The sequence below is a fragment of the Ictalurus furcatus genome, chromosome 12, assembly GCF_023375685.1.
Source record: "Ictalurus furcatus strain D&B chromosome 12, Billie_1.0, whole genome shotgun sequence".
Taxonomy (NCBI): domain Eukaryota; kingdom Metazoa; phylum Chordata; class Actinopteri; order Siluriformes; family Ictaluridae; genus Ictalurus; species Ictalurus furcatus.
This window is the reverse complement of record NC_071266.1, coordinates 5,531,158-5,546,448: the sequence shown is the minus strand read 5'-3', so window position 1 is coordinate 5,546,448 and position 15,291 is coordinate 5,531,158. Positions and strand designations below refer to the sequence as shown.

Here is a 15,291-nt window from a genome sequence, read left to right as displayed (position 1 = left end):
CTCCAAAACAAAACAGCACGAAATCAACACTCTTTGTGCTTTGAACTGCAGCGCATTATGCCCGGGGGAGGGGGGGATTCATGACATCCATGGAGGTGTCATTTCTATGAGGTGTATGCAAGTTGTGAACATGGCGCATCAGGATGCATTGTGTTCACAAAACAAATGTAACGTGGCCTCGTACGTCCCAGATCACCTTCACCCGCGAGAGAAGGGTGTGCTAGGGTTGAGATTATTTTCCGCCTGTGGTCAGCCACACCGTGTCACGTGCACACCTCGTAACACTCTCTCATGAGTACTGATTCATTCTGATTCATGATTTAGTCCCCATTAGCCATGAGTTCAACCCCCAGATATAAACCCTGTCCCTAAGACTTAAAAGCCAGTGCTGTTCAAGAATAACCAGTGTCCATGAAGTCAATACTGTTGTTATTTAAAGGAGCAGTTTGTAATTTTAGAGCCCTCTGCTGCCTAAGAGACGACACACTAATTCACACAGGCCATTGAACACGGTGTTATTGATTGCACTCTTAGTTGTTGTTGGTTTTTTTTTTTTTCTTCTTCTTCATTGCAGGTCTGAGTGTACCTCCAAATTCTTGTGTTTTGCTCCTATTGGTGTATTCCAATCATTCAAGCCAATTTAAAAAAAAAAATGTTGCCTGTGTGTGTATGTGCTCTCCAGCCCTTAAGGCCATCAGAAAAGAAAAGCGTCAGTATGCGGCAGTCGACCGAGGCGTTGTCGGACAGCGAGACGAACGAGAGGAGAGCAGCTTTCCGCAGACAGACGTCTCTTTCTCAGAGCATCCGCAGGTAACCACACACTCCACACACCAGCCTTCTAATCAAATGCAAAGTCGTTTTACCGTCCCCTAGCGGGGTTTATCTGTTGCCTGTTACGCAACATTTGCATTAGGGATGCACCGAAATGAAAATTCTTGCCCGAAGCCGAAACCGAATATAATGAGAAACTTGGCCGAATACCGAACACGTTTTTTTTTCCCATTTATTTTGCCACCATTTTTTTTTTCACCATTGCATAAATTAAATAGTCAGAATGTGCTTTTTTCTATTTTGTCTTGCTTTTCAAAGAAAAAAAACAATTACAAAAACTTCAATTTCAAAATATTTATTTAACACAACATTTTTTGTTCATTCCAGCAGGCTTAGGCTACCAACAAGGCACAATATAACGTGAAATAAATAAATGAGTAAAATAAAAATATTTGACGTGGTCATCTTTGAGCCCCCCTCGAATAGCCGATGTTGGGCCTCTAACTGACTGCTGAAAGAATGGAACACTCTGTAGCCTACGACAAAAAAGTGCATTGACGAGTGCAGAAAATGGTTCTGTTGGGTTCTATACGGCTGATTATATTGGGGATATATACCGCTCGCGTCCCTGTACACCTCGCGGAGTATTAGAGTAGATACAGGATTTGTCTGCCTGCCCTTAAATAAATACGTCTTTACCTGCTTCCGTACCCTACTCCCTTACGTGACGGAAAACATGCCGGAACAGAAACAAAACAAACACACGTGTGTCCACTGTAAACATCCGAAGAGCAGGTAGCTCGTGCACGTAGCTCGTGCATGCGCGCGCCCCCTCATCGAGGTCGTGACATTCGCGCGTCTCACTCTGGTTGCTAGGCTGTTTGGTCGCGTCATCCAACACGTCATTGTTCGGTCAAATTTACACCGAAAATGCTTTTTTTTGCTATTTTCGGCCGAATTATTTCGGTTTCTCAACATTCGGTGCATCCCTAATTTGCATTGGTGAATGTCAGGACGTGAGCGCTCACAGAAGTGGCATTGTCAAGAGGGCATCTGTAAAGATCAAATGTAATTAAGTATGACGAGTGTGTTGCAGTCTGTCAGTGACTGTGTGTGTTTAGCTGCTGTTTTGTCTGTGCTCTGCTGTAGTAGTTTATAGAAACATCCGGTACTCCTCAGATTTTCATAGAAACGAGCACAGACACGAGCACTGGGAGGTCTATCAGTATTAAACTGTTATAGAAATCGCACCTTAAGAGATGTTTGGATGCAAATATTAACACTTTCCTGACGACCACTCTCACGTGCCTGTCTTTGCGCTTTCTCGTTCTCTGTTCGTGATCGTGTGTACCCTACGTACAGGAGCACAGCACAGTGGTTCGGTGTCGGTACGGACTGTGAAAACCAGCAGCAGCTGTGGCAGAGGAAGAGTCTACGCCACTGTAGCCTGCGTTACGGCCGCTTGAAACCTCAGTACAGAGACCAACAGGAAGCAGCAAGCATCGACCTGGACTCGCCCGTCACTCAAAAGATGCCAAAGGTAGTTAAGAGTCATGCTGAAAGAACGTACTTGGAGTGTTTACACAAGAAAGTAAGCCTTTTTTTTTTTTTTTTTGTCTCAGATTGTGGACCCTTTGGCCCGTGGACGTCAATTCCGTTACGACGATGTGGAACGGCCCAGGACGCCACATGTTGCTCACGCTCCTGCCCCTCAGACCCCAGGTGTCTCCTCCCTGTGCTCCTACACCAGCCAGCGCTCTACTCACTCTCGGTTCCCACGTAGGAAGAGAGAGTCCGTGGCCCGCATGAGCATCCGCGCAGCCTCCAACCTACTCAGGGTGAGTGTGTGTATCTGTCTGCATGTATGCATACGGTCCAAGACCGTCAGTGCTTGTCAAATTTAGGGTCAACCAGCATGGGGATCAGAAAGATTGGACATGTTTTATGATCTAGTCCACTGCTGTATTTCTATGTCATGGATGTGAGTAAAGCTGACTGACAAAAATACACTCCTGTGGAAAGAGTGGCCATTAGAGGGCGGGGCCCAACTCTTCCCAGTCTGGCTTGTCCTTCCTACTAGGCCTATCCCAAGACCCATCCTACACAACAGGCTGATAACAACTTTGAAAATGTATTTAAAAATGGGATCGGTAGTGTCCCATTTTTATTTATTTTTTTTATCTTTTGCTTCTTTCATTTGTCTACTTCTGCTACGTTATATTATTATATTGCATGCCATTTTTGGATTTGTTGGCTGTATTTATCGGTGAGAGTAATGTGTGTGTGTGTATGTGTGTGTGTGTACGGATGTACGTGTAAAGGGTCGGCCCGGCCTGCATGGCACCCAGGTGCCTCGAAGTATCCCCCGGAGGAGTTTTGTTCGGCCCAGCTGGATGGAGGAGGACACGGTGGACACAGCAGACACCTCCGACTCTGTCTTCTTTAGCAAGGCAAGTGTTTGCCGTCTTTGTACTTTTGTCTCATTCATTCTGTTAATGGTTGGGTTTTAATGAATTTGGGGGGGGGATATATAGCCAAAAAAATTGTATAAAACAAAGACAGAACACACGGGTTAGAATCGTTTGCATCGATTTGTTTTGATTTTGGAGTCTTGCTGGAAAGAGTTTTTGAAATATTGTTCATTGTGTGTTTATGGTAGATTGATGCGCATGAAGACTTTTACTCTATGGCAGATGATGTGTTTGAGTCCCCGCCCCTCTCCGCTTCATTGGCCGTGGATGGTTTGGTCGATGAAGCGGGACGCTACCCCAGCTTGTGAGTTCCCCAAAAGACTGCCTGGAGTTTAGACATAATACAGAACTGTATTTATCACCCTTTCCTACTACCACTAATATCTCCTTATCTATGTATATCCATCTCTCTCTCTCTTTTTTTTTTCCCCTATATCTTTGTGCTCAGCAAGGATATCAGCCGAGCTCCAGCTGCAACGATAAGCCCTGCCCTTAAGCGCGGAGGCCGTATTGCGTCCCGAGTAAAGCACTTTGCCTTCGATAAGCACAAGCGTCAGTATGGCCTGGGCGTAGTGGGGAAGTGGCTGGACCGTCAATACCGGCGGAGCCTGAGCAGCCAAGTGCAAAAACAGCTGGATGGTTTCCACAGCCACAGGTGGGTCACCTTTTAATGATAATAGAGTAACACACACTACCCAAAACCCCAGCGGATGCAGAAACGGGTACATTAAAACTTGCAGCAGGTCTTGATGATATTCAGCGTTAACGTTAAATTGATTTAATCCGGGCCTAATATTGCCATCTTTATCTATTTGTGTGAAACATTTGTTATAAGTTTAAAAAATATGCACTGGACATCGTGGAGTTAAAACAAAGTATGAGAGAAATGTACTTTATACCACAGCATTGCTGAATTGTCTTGTTAATTCTTATTGTTCGGAAGGCGTTGATCTAGTTTTCTATAGCAGCAGCTCAGACAGTCGTGCAGCTGCAAGGCAAATCACAGGTTTATACCAGTGCGCTCGTTCTAACGTGTTATCGTTTCTTTAATAACGACTTATTCGAGGGGTGTATATGGCGGAAGCTCCACATAAGCGAAGGCTAATAATATAATAATAAATTCATTTTAAAAAAACGTGCCATTAAGAAAAGGCATATTTATTTCAAATTCATGGAAGGAGTCTCCAGTGTCAGTGCTTTGTAGCAGTCAGTACGTTTTCTGCCGTGGGAAAGTCTTGTCCTTTCCACTTTCTCGGTAACACGGCAAGCTGCATTTTTATATATTTTTTTGGCTTATTACTTCAAGAGAGGGAGAAAAAAAAAAAAAAGAGGCCAGACAAGGAACAACTGTTTATAGCTTCTATAATGTACGTTGTACCATGAATACTCTCTTCTGATTGGCTGGAAGGTGTGCGTTCAAACCGTATAATGCACAGGTAGTTCCAGTCAGTTTAATCGCCGTTCTAAATTAACGCGCTGCCTATAAACGATTGTAACCATAGTAACATACAGTTACAGCTGCATACAGTAGTTACACTCCCAGCGTCATTATTAGTAGAGACGCAGACGCAGGTAATTCACACACGTAGAGCCTCTCTCTCTCTCGCTGTCTAATAACTATTTTTTGAATGAATTATAATCAAATGTAATCTTATCGCACTACTTTATCTCTGTGTATAATTTCGAGCGGGCAGAATTCTAGATCTAACAACCCGTGTGTATATATAAAATAACTAACACAAATGAATCTTTATTTTGATCCTTTCAGTTCAAATTTTGCACTGCAAGCATCAATCACTACTTTTAACTCGTCACTGCTGGCAAGTGAGCATGGGATAAGCGGGATAATCCACGACTAAGTGTGCATTACACAATTTTAATGCGCTCTGCCTCCACGCTGCGCTTTAAAAATCATGTCGCGCACACCTAGCCGTCGATTGCCCCTTACTTATAGCAGGAATGAACTTGTTTAACAGATGTTTCACAACATCAAACGTAACTGTAAAGATATTAAATGTATGACTCCTGATTGTTGGCAGATTGTTGTGGTCTGAGGAGCAAAACACATCAGGACGTGATGTTATTCTAAAATCTTCAGGGTGGTAACAGCATAACAAAACAACCACGCCACCACCTTTTAATTATTTTCCTGTAACAGCACGTTCTGCCATGTTTTATTCCTTGCTTAATGACATGGTTGAGGTACAGTTATTGTCACGGATCCAAGCGATGTCTCTTCAGCCGAAAGTGACGTGCAGTTGTTACCATGCGTAGTTTCGCTGACTGTGTTTAAGCTGAAATGGTGTAAATTTCATCTTTAAATGCAGTCTTCTCTATTATATAGTAGTGATGGGCGGTTTAGGGGTTTCTTCACTCACATGGCTGATGCGAACTCGTCACCTAGTTACTTGTCTTTCAGAAACTCAGGAGCTGTAGTAGGTGGGTTAGATCTGGGGAACCCCTGGTTTAAAAGTATGTCTTACAGTACATATCATGTGCATGATAATCTGTGTCTGTGCACTTTTCCAGACCTTATTTTACCTACTGGATCACGTTTGTGCACATCGTCATCACTCTGCTGGCCTGCTGTACGTACGGCTTCGCTCCGGTCGGATTCGCCCAGCACACCATCACTCAACTAGTAAGAGAGACCAACGTCTGGCCTTTAAAACACAGCTTTTACCCTGATTATAGTCATGTCAGAGTGTATCACTTTATATGACTCCAAAACCACTCTGAATTAAATCTTTGTTTTGTTTTTTATATATCATTGAATCGTTTTTGAGTCATTTTCAGAGTCATTTGAATTGTTTCTGAATCAGATTACATCATTTGCTGGTTTAGTGAAATATTGCATGTGTCTGTCAGGCATGCGGAACTAGACATACAAACCGCTAGCCTGTACTGTTGTAATGTTTTTTGGGTTTTTTTTTTTTTTGTCTTACCCGTCACCTCCCTTACCTCCATTAAGTGACTGCTTTTATTTTTTGTTTGTTTGTTTGTTTGTTTTTCAGGTGCTGAGGAACAAAGGGGTGTATGAGAGTGTGAAGTATGTTCAGCAGCAGAATTTCTGGATCGGCCCAGGATCCGTGAGTGTCTCCAGCGTTCAGTTCTTGTCCCGAAAAAGAAGGTTCAACCAACAAGCTTTGCCGTAGTTGAGCACCATAATAGATAGTATTGTTAAAAAGCATAGGGTACCAGTGAAAACCTGGAAAGCAGTTCTGGACTGTTGTTAATTGTAAAAATAAATGCTTTAGACAACTTGAAGAGAATATAAGTGGTATTTGAGTACGATAAAAGTTTCCACTAGGTCTTGGATTCGTCAGCATGGTCTTAACCCTCTGCTTTAATTAATAGCTGTATTTTCTGCACTGTCTGGATCCCAAAACCATCCCCAAACCAATGCAAGTTCGATTTCACAGGTAGCCAGTAGCAAAAATGGCCAAAAAGAATGTTTAATATATTTAGAGGGAAGCAATCCATTATATTCTGGATTTGATATAAACATGGACTTTTATTCTACTCGCCTTGAAGGACCTTTTCAAGTAGGGGTTGATTATCTACAAACACTTTCCGATCTTTTTTTTTTTTTTTTATACTCTTTTCAAGCTGTAGCCATAAAATAAATACATCAATTTGTTATTCGTATTTATTTTGTGTGTGTGTGTGTGTGTGTGTTGTAGGTAGACCTGATCCACCTGGGAGCAAAGTTTTCACCCTGTATTAGACGAGACTTAAGGATAGCCGCTCGCATGCAACGCGACAAGGATGAGGAAAAAGAGTCGGGCTGCTGTGTGCAGAATGATAACTCGGGATGTGTGCAGACACACCGGAGCGGCTGCTCGGTCGGTACACATGCCCTCAAACTATGTTGTCTTAAACATGTAATAACTTCTTGTGCACATCAGTGGAGTGGCTTGACGGCCATTATTACTTTGCGGTCAGTATTAGCCCTGTTGTTGACTTCCAATATCGACGCAAACTACTGTACATGCTGTCTTGTGATCGGTTGGGATGGGGTGCAATAGTACTGTTTTGAGCCGCACTTTATAATCCATAAGGCTGTTGCAGACACCGATCTTAAAATCCTTTGTCCTAAATTCCCTGGAGTATCATTGGCCATATGGGTATTTGCTGCCACCATGAGGATGTAATGAAACCTCAGTGGCGGTATAAGATTCATCATAACACACAGTTTTATTAAAGTGTTATAGGTGGATTATGAGGATATATCAGTATGACAGTATGGAAAAAGCATGTATTTGTACGGATTAAAAAAAACAAAACAATTCTAGATGTCTTGAAACGGAGTACAATGAGTAATTGTTCTGCAAAAAACAGAATTTACGGATCAAGCTTCATCCAGGTCTTCGGGAATTACTCTTGTATGACTTCTTACGGATGAGGTTTAGGACACAGCGTGAGTTAGTGTAATCACGTAAGCATAATCTGACCTGCAGTGTGTACACTGAACACTGGAACATGGTGGCAGCCATCTTGGACAATCACAAGAATTGTATTCACCCTCTACAGTGCATACAATTTGAGCATAATTATCACAGTTTTTTGTTTTTTTTTATTACAAATCATGTCTCGGCTTGTTAACGACTATTACCCCCCCCCCCCCCCCCCATTTGAGCTATTCCTTTAAAACCTTTGCGTAAAAGTAGAAATCGGAGAAAACACTATTTCCTACGACAGTGACGGATCTTCTTAACAAACCTATGAATAATTGCACACGCACACAGTGCTGTGAATATTTCCACATGAATTGTATGTTGTGTATGAAACACTCATTTCTAAAAATTCCTGAATATGTTTAACCTATTTTGTTCATTGCAGGAGTCATTGGCCACCTTCATCAAATGGAACAAAGAGAATGTCGATATCATTCGTTCCTCAGGTGCGGTGTGCCATCAGGACCCCAGGTAGCGTTTCCTTGCTGAAAAATCGAAACTCTAGCTTCATTTCAAAGGTGAAGGATTCGTGTACATAGTCCTTTCTAAAAAGGAAGCCGGTGAATGAAACCTTCCAAACACTAAGACGCAATCAGTAACATTTCTAAATAGTGGTTTGGGGATTCCTATAACGCACTGCAAGAATCCGATTTAACACTGAGAAATTACAGTTATTAAAATTCATAAGCTAGAGTAATGAAGAAAAAAAAAAAAAAAAAAAAGCAGAGTTGCACTATATGGCCAAAAGTTTACCTGACCATCTCTCCAGTATGTGCAATCTTCTTGGAAGGCTTTCCACTAAATTTTGGAAAATGGCTGTGGAAATTTGCCTTTTCATCTAAAAGTGCATTAGTGAGGTGTCGGGCGAGCAGGCCTGGCACATAGTTGACGTTCCAGTTCATCCAACACAAAGGTGTTCAGTGGGGTTGAGGTCAGGGTTCTGTGCAGGCCTCTCAAGTCTTTCCACTCCATCCTTGGTAAACCATGTCCTGATGAATCTCGCTTTGCGCACAGGGACATTGTTATGATGGAACGTATTCGGGCTGCTTAGTTCCAGTGAAGAGATATTGTAATGTTACAGCATACAAAGACGTCCTATACAGTCGTGTGCTTTGAACTTTATGGCATCAGTTTTGGGAAAGCCCACGTATGGGTGTGATGGTCAGGTGTCCACAGACTTTTGTCCATTAAATGTATCTGTGGCATTAAAGCTAGCGGCCAGATGTTCAGTGTCCTTGTGCTTTGTCAGCCTTTTAACCTCTTCTTAGTAAGTAATTAGCTGACTTCTGAATTATCCAGTCATCGGTTTATTTTAAGAATTTGCTTGTTTTTTTTTTTTTTCCCTCTCCGTTTGGTGTGAAATGCATTCTGGAAATAGGACATGTCAGGAGCCTGCCTCAGCAGAGCCACACATATGGCCTGACGACATCACGCGGTGGCCAGTGAGTCATCTTAACTGTTTCTCTCTAATTTTATTTTTATCTTGGTTAAGGGGGAAATAAGACTTTTTTAAAAAAAAACAAATAAAAAAACAAATCAGTTCAATGGTGGTTGCTCAGGGGTTTAGGTTTTGTGCTGGTGACCGTATGGTAGTGAGCTCAAATCCCAGAACACAAAGTATTTCAATATGTAGTATCTCCTCCTCCCCCCCCCTCCCAGAAAAGTGTAAATCAACATTCAGAAAGGTGGAAAAAATAAGTACACCCTTCCCACTTCCACGTTAATCTTTGAGAATAATTAGCAGCCAGCTGTTACTATAGATTAGTTAATCAAGTAGTCTGACTACTTCTATAAAAAGCAGAACTTTTGGCAGTTTGGTGTTCCGGAGCAATTCAGGTGTGTCTACATCATGCAAGAAGAACATCAAGAAGAAAGGACATCAGCCATGACCTTAGAGAAGCAATTGTTGTTGCTCATCAATCTGGGAAGGGTTATAAGAGTTATAATCTCCAGATAATTTGAAATTCACCGTTCTACAGTGAGAAGGTTTGTTTACAAATGGAGGCAATTTTCCCAATCTTTTTAAGACAATTACCACTCTTCAGGACCGGGGGTCCCAGCAAATCCAGTCCAAGATCAATGCTCGTTCAATGCTCAAGAGATGTAAAGAAAAAGCCAAGAGTCACGTCATGTGACCTACAGGCCTCTGTAAGCATATTGAAATATTTATATTTATGAAGGCACAATGAGAAGAAGACTGAACAAGTATGGTTTTCTTGAAAAAGCTCCTTCTTTCCAAAAAGAATGTGGCAGCACAACTTAGGTTTGCCAAATGCATCTGAATAAACCACAAGAATTCTAGAACAATTATCCTTTGGACTGAAGGTGGAGATGTCTGGTCATGTACACCACCTTGTGTACCTCATACCAACTGTCAAGCATGGTGGTTAAGGGCTGTTGATTTGGCCTTGTTTTGCTGGTAAAGGATCTGGGGAAACTTGCAGTCATTTAAATAACGATGAACTCCACTTTATACCAGAATGTTCTTGAGATAAACGTGAGGCCATCTGTTCAGCAGCTGAAGCTGGGCCGAAATTGGGTCATGCAGCAGGACAACGTTCTGAAGCACATCGACAAATTGACATCTAAATGGCTAAAGAAGAAAAAAATCAAGGTGGTGGAGTGGCCAAGTCAAAGTCCAGCCCCCAGCCCCATTAGATATGCTGTGGCAGGATCTTAAGAGAGCTGTGCATCAGTGAATGCCTTCAAACGTCAATGAGCTGAAGCAATGTTGTAAAGGCGAGTGGGCCAGAATTTCTCCAAAACAATGTGAGAGACCGATCAACTCCTACAGAAAACTTTTACTTTAAGTTATTGTTGCTAAAGGTGGGGCCCACACAACTGTTATTTAGGCCATGATTACGAAAACCATCGAATCGAAGGGGAGTGAGCTTTCTTTTTCCCCATGATTTTAAGTCTAAGTAAGTGACCTTTGTTCAAACGTAAACCTTCAGTATGTAAATAAGAATTCTGTAACGGGCGAGAAGGAGGGAAATGATGTGCACTGATAACAGTAATGTGACCTGCTTCAGAATTTTCATTGCTGTATTGTGTGCTAAAGTTCTGTTTCCTTCACTCAGATCTGTACAGACGGAGGCACATGGAACCACACGGGTTACATGCACATGGACTGCACCATCAGGGGTCGTCCATGCTGCATCGGGACCCAAGGAAGGTAACGTGACCATATTTTCTCTCCACTGTGTTTGTATATATTTACATGCTGTGAAATGTTTCGTCATGGACCTCATAATATGAACACATTTTTTTAAACATAAGAATTATGTTTAATTGTCATACTGCACTATTATGTGTGTAGTTTTAGTATTTGGATGTTATGTTACTTAAGCTATTACTTAATATTTGTTTTTGCTGTTGTCTTTCAAACGTCTGCTTGGTATTTCACTATGGGGAAACGCCTCGGGCGTGACCGATCCTGGAAGCACCAATTACACCACGTCTATTAGTTGACCGACCAATCACGACAGTGATGCAGGAGTCCCACCTCCCTCATATGTATAGCTCTACAAGTGGTCCCCACTTTCTTGTTCTCTTCTCCGTGAGCTCCTTATAGGGAAGCTATCCTCAGCAGATCCTCGCAGGGAGTGGCGGCTAAACAGTTCATTCGATGAGCCGGTGTTTTTAGGTACGTCTCCGAACGCGGCTATTTTTCCTTATTCTTCCGAGGGAATATTCACTGTCAAAGTGAATATTTTTTTTTCTTCTGCTGTCTTTTTCTGGTGGGAACTAACGCGTCGAGGCAAGTTCTCATTTTTTATTTTTCCCCACGTTGAGTGGTGTATGGAGTTGATAGCTCGGTGTTCGCGTCTCTGTTATAGCGACCGCGAACAAAGGGTAAAGATCCCTCGTGCGCTTGCGAGTCGATGATTTTGTCCAGACAGTCTCATCCTCTATGCATCGCGTGTCCGGGAGTTAGACACACCACAGGCCGTGCTCGCTAATCTCGAGTGCTGCCCGCACTGCTCTCTTTTCCCATTAAGGGTATTAAAGCACGGAATGCGAGTCGCGGCCGTGAATAAGGAGGATCCAAGTTTTTCTGCGCCACCCGCTGAGAAAGTCTGGGCTGCTCAGCAAACCCAGCATAGCTGGGAGAGTTAATGGGTGATATTTCTCCCGTACTTCCACCCTTCTTTGAAACAGATACCTTGGCGGTAGATAAAAGGAGGGAGAGGATGAGATGGTTGCACGTCTCTTGGAAGAGGATTGGGAGGAAGATGATGAGGATGCAATTCTCCCTCCTAATCTCTCTTCCAGACCTAGCAGTGCGACAGGTGAGTCTCCCTCCCCCATACAGGGAGACTTGCACCTTATTGAAATGTGTAGGAGAGCAGCTGCTAAACTATCTATCGACTGGTAATCGCAACAGGAAGGCGAGGGACTTGTATGAGGGGAACAGGCCGCCCCACCCAGTGGAATTGTCAAGTCACCTACACCCCAGTCGCCAGGCAGCCCTATTTTCCACCTCTCCTTCACTGCCAGGACTGACAGAGAGGCTTTCCATTTCTCTGTTCCAGAAATTTACCACTCATCTGCCCTGGCTGTCAGAGCCACCTCACTGCTCACTGCATATCAAGCTGAGCTGATGGAGGAGATGGGGAGGCAGATCGACACTGGGTCACCTGATTCAGCACTGTGGGAAAAGATCTGTGTCACTGCAGATCTCAACTTCCGGTCATCCAGCTGTGGCTGCAGCATGGGCTTGGCAGTGTAGTGTGAAAGAGCGTTGTGGTTGGGATTATCAGGAGTATCGGAAAGGGAGAAGGTGGAGTTCCTTGATGCTCCAGTGGAGCCGAAAGTTGCTGCTGTGACAAAAATGCGGCAACAGAGTGACCTTTGCAAGAAAGATGGTGAGGCTTTTGAAACTTGCCTCCCCAGGAAGCCCACTGCTCGATGACCCCCCACGCCCTGGGTTTTTAACTGCTCCAGGGAGGGGGGGATAGTCAGGGTACTGAAACCCTAGGCCCCCCCATCCCAGCAGTCAATGTGGGTGGAGGTGAACCCAAGACAGTCACAGCCAAGTGGAAAGGCCTCATTTGTGGCTGCAGCGGCTAAACATCGCCCAGTTAATCTTCAGGGAGGCAAGAAGCGGCAGGCGACCTAACCAGTGGGTTTATCCCTGAATCAAAAGAGGGGTTACAGCACTCACGGAGTCTCTGTAGCACCCCTCTCCATGGCACAAAAATCTTCTTCTCCCCTCCAGCAAAGAAGCGTCAGGGTTTGATTCAAGTTCAGAAGAAAACAGTTCTCAGGTTGGAATGTTGGCATCAGTTCACCCAGTGCCCCCATGTTGTTTCTCCCCTCTCCACCCGCAGGGTTATGCAAGAGAGAGTACAGTGTGTGAAACAAATAAAAAGGTTCCCTGTGTATCCAGGCAGTGGGCCAAGGGCACAGACACGTGTGAAAACAAAAATGCACACAAAAATGTTAGGGCACAAAATTCAGAGCTGCAACCCCTAGCTCCGCCGCTCAATGGCGCCGTAGCGCCATCAGTGAGCAAGAGCTGCAGGGGACCGCTCGCACGGAGAGTTTCCCCCACTGCAAGCATCTACCCAGCACACACAAAACTCCTCAGGTTTGCCTATCGGGGCACAGCCTACGAATTTTTGACGGTTCCTTTCGGGCACTCTTAAGCCCCGAGGGTGTTCAGCAAGCGTGTCGAAGCAGCGCTCACACCCCTCAGAATAATGGGTCTCGGGGTGTCAGCTTATTTGGATGACCTGCTGTTGTGTGCTCCCTCATGGCAGCAGGCAGAGAAAGACGCAAAAATGCTCATGTCTCATTTGGAGAACTTCAAAATAAACGAGACGAAGAGCTGCTTGGTGCACACATGAGATAATCTACCTGGGTCTCAGACTGAACTCAGGCCTGTATCAGGCATTTCTGTTGGAGGAGCGCATCAGGTCAATTTGTAGCTGTTTATCCCTTTTTCAGAAAGGGAAGAAGGTCCCATTCAGACTATGTTTACGTCTGCTCGGAATGATTTCCCAACTCTCGGTTATTCCACTGTGACTGTTGCGAATGAGAGCGTTTCAGAACTGGACGTCAGTGCAGCGTTTCTGTCCAAAATGTGTGATGGGGTCATCTCTCTGTTTCTCGAGTCAGGGACTCTGTTGGGGGCAGTTTCTCTGAGAAAGGTGGTTACAACGGATGCGTCACTCGGGATTGGGTGCATGGCCCAGGTTGGGGTGCATGAGAGGACGATGGCTTGTCTCACTACAGAACGCACATGTAAACTTCCTAGAATTGTTAACAGTGTTTCTGGCATTGAAACATTTTGTGCAGTTCCTAAGGAACCACCACATTTTGATCAGATCAGACAACACGACGGCAGTGGCATACATAAATCGCCAGGGAGGCACACGTTCTCCTCAGCTTCACATTCTGCTACGAAAGCTCATTGAGTATGGAATGAAGCATTTTCATTCATTCCGGCCAATGTCCCGGGAATAATGAATGTAGGGGCGGATCTCCTGTCCAGGGGGAACCCTCTGTACAGAGAGTGGACTCTCCACCGTCAGGTAGTGAGCCAGTTGTGGGAGAGGTTCGGCCGGGCTACCGTAGGTCTCTTTGCCTCGTGCAAAAACATTCGCTGCCCTCTAGTCTCTCTAGTGAGAGGCGGTGCTCTGGCGCACACGTGGCCAAACGCACTATTGTACATGTTTCCTCCACTGAGTCTGATCGTATCAGCACTAAAAAGAGTAAGGGAATGCGGTCACTCAGTCATACTAATCGCCCCAAACTGGCCAGGGAGATAATTCAACTCCTGTGCGACCCGCCCTGGCCTCTCCTGCTGCAGAGGGACCTCCTCTCTTGAGCGTGCAAGGAGATCTTTCACTCAGCCCCGGACAAAGTGTCTCTTTGGGCCTGGCCCGTGAACGGTTAAACTTGAGTGTCACAGGTTTGCCTGTGAGGGTGATTGAGACTATTCCGAATGCGAGAGCGGCTTCAACGCTTCTGTTGCGGGTATGTTAGGTTTTCTGCAGGAACTTTTGGATAAGGGCAGAGCCTTCTTGACTGTTAAGGTTTATCTTGCTGCAATTTCTGCATGTCATGTGGGGATTGACAGGGACACTATAGGTCAACACCCGCTCGTATGCAGGTTTATGAGAGGTGCGTGGCGTTTGCACAGGGTATCAAAGCCACTGATTCCGCTGTGGGAGCCGTCCATGGTCCTTAGTGCACTATCTCAGCTCCATTTTGAGCCTATAGATAGTATTGATTTAAAGCTACTTTCGCTTAAGGCTGCTTTATTATTTGCTTTATTATCTACTCCGAAGCGGGTTAGTGAACTTCACGCTTTGTCGGTTCATAACTCCTGTATGTGGTTCGCTATGGATTACTCGAGTAACACTCACAACTAATCCAGCGTTTGTGCCTAAAGTGAACAAGTCAGCTCTCTCCTGTAAACAGGTGGATTTACTGGCTTTCCATCTGCAGACTTTTTCCTCATCAGAGGATGAGCGGCTTCATTTCTTGTGCCCTGTCCGTGCGTTGCGTCACTATGTGGACAGAATGAAAGCACTAAGGAAGAGTAATCAGTTATTTGTTTCCTGGGCTGATTCTCATAAGGG

At 44.4% G+C, this 15,291-nt stretch overlaps 1 protein-coding gene across 3 annotated transcripts in view; it reads left to right on the top strand.

The window, feature by feature from the left end:
* The window catches only part of LOC128616141 (inactive rhomboid protein 2-like), a 43,058-nt gene that overhangs the window by 13,717 nt on the left and 14,050 nt on the right, over positions 1-15,291 (top strand). For all 3 annotated transcript variants that reach the window (XM_053638672.1, XM_053638673.1, XM_053638674.1), the window contains 12 exons: positions 683-810; positions 2,134-2,311; positions 2,394-2,609; positions 3,093-3,221; positions 3,431-3,546; positions 3,691-3,897; positions 5,772-5,883; positions 6,257-6,331; positions 6,926-7,087; positions 8,085-8,170; positions 9,078-9,141; positions 10,780-10,874. In XM_053638672.1, the coding sequence (XP_053494647.1) occupies positions 683-810; positions 2,134-2,311; positions 2,394-2,609; positions 3,093-3,221; positions 3,431-3,546; positions 3,691-3,897; positions 5,772-5,883; positions 6,257-6,331; positions 6,926-7,087; positions 8,085-8,170; positions 9,078-9,141; positions 10,780-10,874 (1,568 nt within the window). The remainder of the gene's footprint in view (positions 1-682; positions 811-2,133; positions 2,312-2,393; positions 2,610-3,092; positions 3,222-3,430; positions 3,547-3,690; positions 3,898-5,771; positions 5,884-6,256; positions 6,332-6,925; positions 7,088-8,084; positions 8,171-9,077; positions 9,142-10,779; positions 10,875-15,291) is intronic.